Source organism: Rattus norvegicus, chromosome 1, assembly GCF_021556685.1.
Source record: "Rattus norvegicus strain SHRSP/BbbUtx chromosome 1, alternate assembly SHRSP_T2T, whole genome shotgun sequence".
NCBI classification, from domain to species: Eukaryota; Metazoa; Chordata; class Mammalia; order Rodentia; family Muridae; genus Rattus; species Rattus norvegicus.
Window position 1 is genome coordinate 75,948,830 of NC_141534.1, and position 12,405 is coordinate 75,961,234.

The following is a 12,405-nucleotide window of genomic DNA, read 5'->3' on the forward strand; positions in this document are numbered from 1 at the left end:
AACTTGACATGCAGAAATAAAATGTGATGTTATGAGTTTTTTCCCATTGCACTGCATGGATGTGCAGACTAACTCACTGTCTTCTTTCCCAGCATTTTCACTGTAATCTTGTGAGTAGTACATGTGTATTTTATTTTATTTATTTATTATTTATTTTTCATCCTGGTCACTGCCCATCCTTCCTTCCCCTTCATGACTGAGAGGGAGGACACTAACTGGGCATCCCCCCAACACAACCGTGGCACATCAAGGCTCTGCAGGGCTAGTTGCATCCTCTTCCACTGATGGTAGACAACGCAATCTATGAGGGGAATGTATGCAACAGACAGACAGTAGTTTTAGGGAAATCCCATGGTCTAGATACTTTGAGATTGCATGACACAGAATGTCCCCAGGTCTGTAACAACACATGCATGTATGTCTGTGTCCTGTATCATTGTATAAGAGCTATCTCACAACTTAATAATGTATATGTTGTCACAACCCATCATTTAAAAGTTTCATACTCTTGATAAAAATGTTCTTATCTATGACTCTAGATAGATAGATGATAGATAGATAGATAGATAGATAGATAGATAGATAGATAGATGATAGATAGATAGATAGATATAATGGTATTATTAATTTTTCATTATCTGCCACTTAATATTAGATGAAATATGCTTTAAGAATTGATATGCTTGAGGTTGGTAGTAGTCACTAAGATTGTCTTCCTTTATACCATGACACAAAGTACCAGTATTTTGTTACAGTCTTGCGTTATCTTGGATCATGCTTATTAGCACTAGTTCGGTGTCTTCATTGCTTCTCACAGGCCAAGTAATCTTAAATGCTGCATATACTATGATTATGAAAGCATATTTCCAATTCACAGGTCTGTCTTACAACCTTCAGCCATCTGACAATATTGTGTTGTAAGTACATATTGTAAGTTATAATTACTATTGTCAAAAAGTTCCAGAAATTATTGTTACAGTACATAGAGTACATAGATGAGAGTTATACTGACATTGTATTCCTGAGCTTTAGGGACCCATCTGATTTAGCCTCTCAGTAGTTCTTCAGATTATTAATACATTCCATTCATTTTGATCAGAAAACGGGTGTGGTCATAATCTAAAGAGAATCAGGAGCAATTACAAAATGGACTTCTGGAATCTGGCAGTCAAAATAGTTTTCTTATCACAAACTACAACAGGAATTCTGGGGAATTTCTTTCTTCTTATCCACTATCTATTCTACTGTACAGAACATGCATTAAAGCCCACAGATTTGATTCTCATGCACCTAATGGCGTCCAATGTTTTGATAGTTCTCTCTAAAGGAATGCCCCACACACTGGCAGCTTTTGGGTTGAAGAACTTTTTAAATGATTTCGGATGCAGATTAATTTTGTACATTCAAATGGTCGGCCGGAGTGTGTCCATTAGCACAACCTGTCTCTTGAGTGTCTTCCAAGCCATCAGCATCAGTAACAGAGAATCCTGTTGTGAAAATCAAAAGTTGAAAGCTGCAAAGTATATTGGCTGCTCCATTTCTTCTCTCTGGGTCATGTCCATAAGTATAAATTTCATTTTCTTTGTCTACATACTTGTCAAAAGGAATAGCAAAAACAGTACAAGAAACCGATATTATAAGTACTGTTCTACTGGAGGGGGTGATGATATCAATGCCGTACTCTATACAGCATTAGTGGTGTGCCCTGAAATCTTCTTTTCTGTGCTCATTGCCTGGTCCAGTGGCTCCATGATTGTCATTCTGTACAGACACAAGCAGAGGGTTCAACACATCCACAGCTGTCCTGTTTCCAGCAAAAACTCACCAGAATCTCAAGCCACTAAGAAGATCCTAGTCCTGGTGTGTACCTTCCTGGCATTTTATACTCTCTCCTCTGTCTTACAAGGCTGCATTGCTCTTCTATATAATCACAGTTGGTGGCTGGTGAATGTCACTCGCTTCACTTCTCTGTGTTTTCCATCCTTTGGACACTTTGTTCTTATGAGTCATTACTCTTTTATGCCTAGATTCAGTTTGATCTGGATATGGAATAAAATCTCCTAATCGTATTTAAGTATTTGAGTGATATATTTTACTTGATTTCCAATTGTGATCTCACACTCTTCATCAAAAAGTCACTAAAATAATTAAAACATAGGACATTCTCTGTTAAAGTGATCCAAAGTTTGAATGGGAGTTTGTCAATTGGTTGAATCAGTAGCCCACATGATCTCATCATATTATGATTGTACTCCTCTGAAAGTCTTCCTTTTATATCTGCTGTAAAAAAAAAAATACAGGGGGAAAACCTGCCCATAAAACTGAGTTTCTTGTTGGTTTCATCTTGTCAGGCAGCTTAGCTGCTTATAATTTCACAGACAGCCTAAGGATCCTACATCGAGAAAAAAAAAGAAAAAGAAAATGAAAAAAAGAAAACTGAAACCATGGCTGATCAAATACTTGTTCTTTGGGAGGCCCTGATACTATCTTAGTTGCTGTAGCATGTACCAAAAAATAAGATTACAATTTTTATCTCATACAAAAATCATTTCAAGATGAATGGTATTTTTGATATTATTTGAGCTTCTTTGAATAATATATTATTGAGAGATTTTTCATCATTAGAGATATTTGATTATAAATTTCCCTTGTAATTCTGTGTTTATCTGGTTTGGCATCAAAGTAATGCTATCTTCATCAAAAGAGCTTTGAATAAATTAATATAGACATTATGGAAACCACTTTTGTGGTCTCCCGGGATGTGAAAAATCAACTGTTTGACCAGCTCTTCTATTCCTGGACCTAGACTGAGAAAAATCCATATTATAACATAGATATATTTGCCTATCAGTGATGATTGCTGGTCTGTTTATTTAGCAATGAAGCATATCTCTCCCATATATCCATAAATATGTGAATCAAATATTCAATTTTTCACACATAAAATGTAGTATAATTCTACACTGTGAAAGATGAAATCACAAAATATTTATGAAAATTGATTGATAATGGATAAAATTTAGCCACATCACCTAAATCAGAAAGAAAAATGACCACGTGTTTTCCTTCATGCAGATCTTATCCTACAATGTCTAGGTATAGGAAGTGTAACTTCAGTTATAACATTTCTAAAGCATACCTAGAAAGGTAATATTAGATGATGGGCAGGTGAAAGTATCCAGAATTTAAAACAGATGATATACAATAATATTTTAATTTTCAATGTTATCAATTTATTTTCCTTTCTGATGCATACGAGTATAAAAATATAATTGCTACTGAGAGCATGGAACCCTAAGTAAAGCTCTATGGCTATATCATGACTATTCTAACATCTGCAGTTCATTGAAATGTACAGAAAATTGGCCTGAGCAAGTGTTCCTTTCTTAGTTATTTCATTCTAGAATTTTTAATTCTTTTATTTATGTGCTCATTACACTGAAGTGATTTTAGTTTGAAATAAAACACCAAAACAATATTTCCATGCAGAAATTATTCCATATATAGCCACCAGTAAAAGTGATGTATTCCATAAATGGACTCAAAGAAGGAAATCGCTTGATCATCATGCTATATTCCAGAAATACTTTACTTAATATTTTATTGAAAATAATTATATTTTTATAAATATATTCTGACTACAGCTTTCTCTAACTCTTCTCCACCCATTTTCTCCCCTCCCATGAAATGGAGTCCTTTTCTGTCATTACAAAACAAAATAACATCAAAACCTAACAGAATACAAAAGGATAAAATAAACACCATCACACTGAAGTTGCAAGGACCAGACCCAAACTGAACAAATATTTCATTTCAATTGGGGGTTTTTCCCAAACCTTTGATCACTTGGTTTCTGGATAAAAGGCACACACCTTTTATATTTACAATAAGCCATACGCAGTACTGCAACAGGGTAAATATCTAATCTCTCTGGCATAGGGATCTATTTACAGACCATTAGCCCCGAAATATGATTGCCCATGGTCTGTGAGGGCTGTTCTAAATTTCAATTGGCCAGCCCTCATGGCAATACTTTTATGGCTAATCTACCTCTTGGAATCTTCTTTCTCTATCCCTTCTCCTGCATTTTGGTCACCTCATATCCAAGCCTGGGAATTAAAGAACCATGTTAAACATCCTTAATCATCATGGAAATTCAAATGAAACACTCTTGAGATCCCACCTCACACCAGTCAGAATGGCTAAGATCAAAAACTCAGGTGACAACAGATGCTGGAGAAGATGTGGAGAAAGAGGAACACTCCTCCATTGTTGGTGGGATTGTATGCTGGTAACACCACTCTGGACATCAGTCTGGAGGTTCCTCAGAAAACCAGACACTATACTACCTGAGGATTCAACTATACCACTCCTGGGCATATACCCAAATGATGCTCCAACAGATAACAAGGACACATGCTCCACTATGTTCATAACAGCCTTATTTATAATAGCCAGAAGCTGGAAAAAAACAGATGTCCTTTAACAGAGGAATGAATACAGAAAATGTGGTACATCTACACAATGGAGTTCTACTCACCTACCAAAAACAATGACTTCATGAAATTCATAGGCAAATGATTGGAACTCGAAAATATCGTTCTGAATGAAGTAACCCAGTCACAAAAAACACACATGGTATACATTCAGTGATAATTGGCTATTAGCTCACAGGCTCAAATTAACCAAGATATAATCCACAGTCCACATGAAGCTCAAGAAGGATGACCAAAGTGTGGATGCTTCAGTCCTTCTTAAAAGGGGGAACAAAAATATTCATAGGAGGAGATACAGAGACAAAGTTTGGAGCAGAGTTTGAAGGAATGGCCATTCAGAACCTGTCTCACATGGGGATCCATTCCATATATATATATATATATATATATATATATATATATATATATATATATATATATATATATATATATATATACAGTCACCAAACCTAGACAATATTAATGAAGCCAAGAAGTGTGTGCTGACAGGATCCTGATGTAGTTGTCTCCTGGGAGGCTTAGCCAAAGTATGACAAATACAGAGGTGAATGCTAGCAGCAAAGTATTGAACTGAAAACTGGGTCTCTGTTTGAGGAGTTAGAGAAAAAAATTAAAGAAACTGAAGGGGCTTGCATCCCCATTAGAACAACAATACCAATCAACCAGAACTCCCAGGGACTAAACCACTATCCAGAGAGTACACATGGGCAGACTCACAGCTCAAGTTGCATATGTAGCATAGGATGACCTTGTTGGGCACCAATGGGAGGAGAAGCTCTTGGTCCTGCAAAGGCTGGACACACCAGTGTATGGGACTGTCAGGTCAGGGAGGCTGGAAGTGGGTTGGTTGTGGAGAAGGAACACCCTCATAGAAGACAGGGGCGAGGAGAGGGGATAGGGGGCTTGGGGAATCCAGGAAAGGGAATAAAATTTGAAATGTAAATTTAAAAAATATCTCTAAAATTAAGAGATTTTAAGTATGTTTCATTGCTATAGGAAGGGCTATTGGCCAGGAGATGTCTCAATTTCTTTAAGAATTCAGTAGTTTAGAGGCTACTCACTCTTCATTGGATGCCTCTCTAGTAGACACATACTACCATTGCTAAATAAAGTGGTATTTTTAAGAACCACAGGAAAATGGTAGAGAATGGTTGTGCTCCGATACAAAAAATTTTCAAAGAGATAATGCGGGAGAGATTAAATAAGGCATATATGTGTATATGTAATACTCAAAAAGACATTGATAGTTAAACATTCTAAGTGTTTTTTTCAAAAACAAAGATCATTTGTTGGAAGTCAGAGAAACCTGGAGCCAATGACACAAACAGACTTCTGTAAATTTTCTCATGAATCCAACCTCATAATTTCTAGCACGTTATGAACGATACCAGGTCTATTTTCAAGAATCCTGAAATTTTAACACATGTCTGTTATGAGATATTCAACACTTCAGTGTCTTTTTAAATTAGCCACTAGAAATGTTTCATAAATGATTTTGTCTCTCATACCCAGCACAGTCATTACTACTGCAGGTGAAATGAAAATTGCAGTTCTTAAAGGGAGTGAGCACACAGTCATAGACCTATATCTCAGCCTTGAGTTACTCTTATAATGATCCTCATTAATTAGTCTGGATCTGCCCAATGAACATAACATCCTGTAGGCATAAGAAGCGAAGTGAGTATGTTGCATTTCAGCATGCGCTGTAGAACCAAAAAAGAAAAAGCCTGCTAGGGTGCTGGTATCTAGTGATGGGAATCTGGGGTAGGAACAGATCCACAAAACAGACAGAGAAGACACAAGAATGATTTCATAGCTAATATTGTTGTGAAAATAGATAAGCATACCTTACCTCATGCCTATCCCTGCTGGTTACTCCAATAATTTACATCCTTGACTGAAGGTAATTGTGCTTAACACACAGAAAGGAAGTTCATCTGTGGAGATGTTGAATAACTGTGATAATAATCTATCTGATAATTCATCCTACCAAAAAGATATGTAGATTGTCTTTGGAATATGATTGTTATAGTTGAACTTAACAGAGTTTCACCTTCATAAGTAACACATCAACGGAAAAATAAGAAGCACACAATACTGGACAATATAGGATATAAAACTGTTACTGGTGTAAAAGGTATTCCTATATAACCCTATACTTATCAGTTATAGATGTAATGAAAATATGGCATAATTCCTGTGGTGTTATAAACATGGGGCCCATCCTGTACTTATAAAATTAAACTTGTAGAAAGGAAAATTTCTTTGTTGTGGCACTTAGTGCAGTATCAGAGGTTTATTGGTGCTTGCATTTGCCTATAAAATAAACCTTTATTTCACCATAAGAAGTTATTTTTAAAGATTTGGGTTTTTTCTATTTTATTTTGTTTGCATAATGTTCTGACTGAATTTACATATGTGCAGCATGAAAATATAGTTCCTGCTGAGGATAGAAGAGAGTGTCAGCATCCATCGTAAATAGATGTACAGACCGATATGAGCTTCTTTGTGGATTCTAGGAACCAATTTGTGTCCTCTTCAAAAGCAGCAAATGTACCTTACCTCTGAGTCAACCTTCTAGTTCCCCCAAGTGAAAACTTTTTACAGCCAAAATCAGACAATAAATATCAACAAAGTGAACAGAATTTTAAGTTGGTACACAAACCACATTTAACCAAGTTAACAATTTTTAAGACCTTCCTTTATCAACTCTGACAGAAAGGGTTTTTGGATTTAAATAGTCAATCACACATGTTTCTACTTCTGGTCTTGACAGTGGAAATTAATCTACCATCAGTATCAGAGAGCTATTAAAATCAAAGAAAATGTCAAACTTAATACTAGTGACTCACAAATTATGCTCAGTGATTTCCATTTCTAAGCATAATTAATACAAATTACATTTCATTCTTTATAATATTCAGGATATATGAGGAGAGCATACAGAAGAAACAATAGAAAACCACCATGAAGTATAACCTGTAATCCACAGAAAAAGGATGACCTGAGACTGAATATAGAGATGGAAACTTCTTATTGGCTCAGTGCAGGATTCTGTGAAAATTAGTGAAGACTCTCTATCTGAGCTGAGTATATTGGGGAGCCTTCTGAGGAAGAAGGAAAGGTGTCATTAAAAATCTCACTCATGTGGTCTCAGAAAATTTGTTGGATGTGATCAATGTAAGAGCATTGGAGGCAGATAAATTAAACAATGTAAATTATATCTCCCCTTTAAGATAAAGAGGAGAGTAGTCAACAGTAAATGAATAACCATGACTGACTGATTCTTCTCAGTTACTAGAGACATGTTATTACTGGCTGGTATTTCAGTTAATGTAAAGGACTTAAAGATTAAAGAAAGAGGTCAGGTGTGATTGAGGAAACTGGACATAGGAGAAGGAGTTTTTGCTCTCTAGTATACTAAGTAGAATAAAATAGTATTAATATTTAATAAATAAATCTTGGGGCATGGCCCTTACCAACATCAATGGTTTGTTTCCAAATGAAACACACACATACAGCCTTTATATTTTAATATGCCTTATGTAACCCAATAACTGGACTGCTGTCTAGCCTCCATGTTGCTAAATCTACTACGTCCCATTGCTAAATCCAAGTTACTACTTACTAAATCCTGTGTTCTGTTTGGCTGCTCTAGACCAAGTTGGGCAGCCTTCTGGACCATGCTCTCATAACTCCTCCACAGGGCTGCTATGTGTCTGTGTCCTGTACTTTTTTCCATCATGGCATCGCTCCTCTCCTCCACACTCTCCTGACATCCGTACCTCCTTCTCCTCCTGCTTTCAGACCCAAGCCCAGGAATTCTAAAGTCCCACATCTGTCTGTCCTCCTCAGTTATTGACTGCTGACATCTTCATTTATCAATCACAGCCAACAGGGGGTAGGTTCCCAGATGCTGTATGCAAAGCTTCTCATACAGTGTTTTGGGGGACACAAATTAACATTAAAATTCAAGCAACTACAGGATAGAACTTGAACTCACTATTAAGGGAGGCAAAATATCAGTGGGATTTCAGTACTGGTATAGGTCTTTAGGCTCTATGTTGATCTATGGAGCTGTAAATAACCCTATGGAATCACAGGTTAAGACTAAAACATCATTTGTATGAACCCTGAAGCTGACTGATATGTAAGTGCACTGAATTGTTGTCAGAAGAAAAATACAAGCATGTTCCTTATTTAAGTTTTTAGTGCTCAATCAGATGATCATTAATGTAGTAAATATAGCATCATTTAGAATAAAAGATCAAATGAAAAGCCAACATCCTTTGAGGCTGTATACATCTCTACCTACCAGGGGCTATACTTACTGAGAGGCCATGCACATTTCCCGAAAGATGAATCCAGGTGACCTACCCCACCACATCTCTGAATATGGAAAATATTACAATTATTAACAGGATAGTCTAACTGAAATGATGTGGTGGATTGTGATCCTCCTTGAATTACTATGACTAAGAACTATTTTGTACCATGTATTTTAGTATGGGTATCACCTACATTCATTGTAGTGAAGTAAGAAGAAATGTTAAAGAAAAGAAACAGTGCCCAATATCCAGCAGAGTGCTACATCTCTCCTATGTTGAGATCTCTGAGATAACTCTGCTTAATTCTGGAAATTTGTGTTTGTCCTCCAAACCATTGGATTCTGAAGATGAAAGGGCAGTTTGAGAACGCTAGTCATTTCTACTAATATCCAGAATTCTCCTTTGTAAATATTCACTTTTTATTTTTTCAATAGTTAAATGTGTAATGGCAAATACAATTTAAAGAGTGACTGGCTTATTTTTCAATTATGTATACAACAATGTGTCATTTAAATTCTACAGACTTTTTAAAAACCCTTTAAAAACCAACCTAAACCCAAACTCATTTCCTTTTTTCCTTTCTTCCTTCCTTTCTGTTTCCTCCCTTACTTCCTTCCTTCTTTTCTTTCATTTGTGACATTTTTTCAACTAATGACACAAAAATCATAACCACATATTTCATGGGAACTTACAAGTGAAGCACAACTTGGAACACAGTAATTAATGTAAAGATCATTCTATAAAATTCTCAAAAGTTCCCTTTAACTGGATAAGTAAGTAACTAACAGCAGATCTCTGCACGCGTTGTTGAAGGGAACAGACCTATTGAACACTTCAATGACACTTCAATGATTAGAACACATTTTCACTGTACAGAGCTTTATTAGATGGAGTCCTACATCTGTATCTGTTGTATATTTGAAATTTTTTGTTAGTCTATATGATTGTGTGAATGTATTATTTTCTTCCTCAGCACTGGTATTTGTAAATCTCTTTAAAAAAAATCAAAACTTGTCTACAGTTAGGAAAATTCTTCTCAGTAAATCCTCAGAATGTGAGACAAAGGGGAAAAAACATCTTGGCATAAGTTTTTTATCACTTGCAGCTATTTACTACATAAAAATCATTTCAAGACAGATTCTTAAATTTTTAAAATTTATTTATTGGTTTTTTTACTCCTTACTAAAGAAAAGTTATAAAAAAAGAACTCCTTTTAAGAAAAATGACATCTGGAATTGTGACATATAATATTTCTGATCCAGAAGCTCAGACAGCATTACTTTAGCTGGTGGTGTTTGAGATGCCCTGCAATCTTAGAACACTGAACTCACAAATGTCTTTTGACTTTGAATGTGTTGACTTAGCTGCTTTTGTTTGCCCTCAGGGTCAAGTTTTCCTTTTTCCATGAATGGCTTTTCTCACTCTTTTGCCTTTTTTGTTAATTAAAAATCTCTCGTGAAGTGATTTGTTTTTCTAGTAAATAGCTGTGAGTGATACAAAATATATTCCAAGATGTTTTTCCCCTCTATTTTGCATTCTGGGGAGTTACTCACAAGTATTTTCCTAACTGTAGACAAGTTTTGATTTTTTTAAAGAGATTTACAAATATCAGGGCTGAGGAAGAAAATAATACCACCAATCAAAGAATATATATGGAGGAATCTGTGGCTCTAGCTATACATCTAGCAAAGGATTGCTTTACCTAGCATTAAGGGTAGGGGAGGCCCTTGGTCCTGTGGAGACTTGCCACATCATAGGGAAATGTTAGGGCGGTAAGGTGGGAGTGGATGCTCGCTCATAGATACATCAGGTAAGGGGACTGGGATGAAGCATGTGCAGAGGGGAAATGAGGAAGGGAGATAACATTTGAAATGTAAATAAATAAAATAACCAATAAAAAATAAAATAAATTTTTAAAAGTAATTCAAAGAGAAACACTGGGAAGCGACTTGACTGAAACACTTATTTATGTTTGAAATAAATACTCGAAAGACATTTTAATCAATAAATTTTTAAATCGTTTTTAAAATAACTACATTTATTTGTGTTGGAAGAAGTCAAAGAAGCCTGGGTCTAATGAGACAGAGAGTTCTCTAACTTTTTCATGGCCTGACTCCAAAATTTCTAGAATCTTCCACGGAATATTTCATGAACCTTTAGAAATGATAAAAACTCAATGTCTGTTCAAATTACCTTGTCTCTGTGGAGATATTCACAAAACAAAACAAAACGAAACAAAATACTCCTAAATATCTTCATTAATTAGTAACTGGAAACAAAAGTCATTAATGAGTTTTACCCCCCAAAGCCAGCATTATTGATCCCACTGCAGGTGAAATGAAAATTGCACTTCTGGAAAGACGTGAGGTGACAGAGTCAAAGATCTCTCCCTCAGGCTTAAGTTGACTTTCCTACAGTGGTTATTTATATTCTGGATCAGCCCAGTGAAACCATTATCCTTCAGAGGCAAGAAGCCAGGTGAGTACTTTGTGTTTTAGTATAAACAGCAGAGCCAGCAGAGAAGAGAAACCTATGTACAATTTCATGTTCATGTCTGGTGAGGGTAATTTTGGGTTGAAACATATCTGTAGGAAAGGAAGGGAAGGCACAAGAATAATTCTATCGCAAAGATGTTAGCAAAAATATAGGCACACCTAACTTGTGTTACTTATTCCAACTGAGGTTGACTTGATATCATAAGGTTAATGCAATCCGTTTGTGAAAGTGTTGAAGTACTTTGCTAATAAGTCAATATTATAATTCACCTTACTTTGCATGATGGGAAGACTATCTCTGCAGTGGGATTGTCATGGTTGAACTTACTATAGTTTCACATCTGTAGTAAACATTCAAATAAAAATATAAGAAGTACACAACCCTGGAAGAATTAAGATATGCATCTCTTTCTGCAGTAAAAGGTATTCTTATGTAACCTACATTAATGAGTTAAAGAGGCAGTGACTGAGACTATCTTGAGGCACCAGTGGTCTAATTGAAATTTCACTTTTAAATGTGAGAGGGTAAGACAGAAGTGAAGTTATAGTATAACAGGCAATGAAACCCAGGAAAACGTCTGGAATTATCTCTCCAGGTTTTATCATACTCTAATGTTAAGTTCAACGTGCTGACATGCCTTCTCTCACTGTTTCCTCATTGTTAATAATGGAACACAGCGCTTTGAGCATGGCAGGCCATGACTCTATTCATCAGCTACATTTGTTTCCACACTTAGTTCTTTATTTAGTTTGCATAGCGTTAATGTTTTTACATTCAAATTTGTTTCTATGCATCTTTTCTATGTAGGTTTGTTATAAATATTATAATAGTTCCATCTATAAAAGGAGAAGTAAATATATATGCAACATGAAAGGAAATATTTTAGGTACAATTTCTTCTCATGCTATTTAAATATTTTAGGATTTCATGTTGCCGTTTGAACAGAGTATGGGGTGAGTAATTCATCAGTGGTTGCCACTTTAGCTTTTATCTCAGCAATAACAATGCATATTTCCACTGCCATCATAAATATCTGTCTATCTTGTGTTTGTGCATTCAAAACAGTGGAGAGTGATGGGACAGCT

General features: G+C 35.7%; 1 protein-coding gene across 1 annotated transcript; it reads left to right on the forward strand.

The window, feature by feature from the left end:
• Nucleotides 1-1,143: 1,143 nt before the first annotated feature.
• On the forward strand, nt 1,144-2,064 carry Vom1r110 (vomeronasal 1 receptor 110). Its single transcript, NM_001008953.2, has one exon. It carries the CDS (start codon nt 1,147-1,149, stop codon nt 2,062-2,064), a length of 918 nt encoding a protein of 305 aa, NP_001008953.1. The 5' UTR covers nt 1,144-1,146.
• Nucleotides 2,065-12,405: the final 10,341 nt, after the last annotated feature.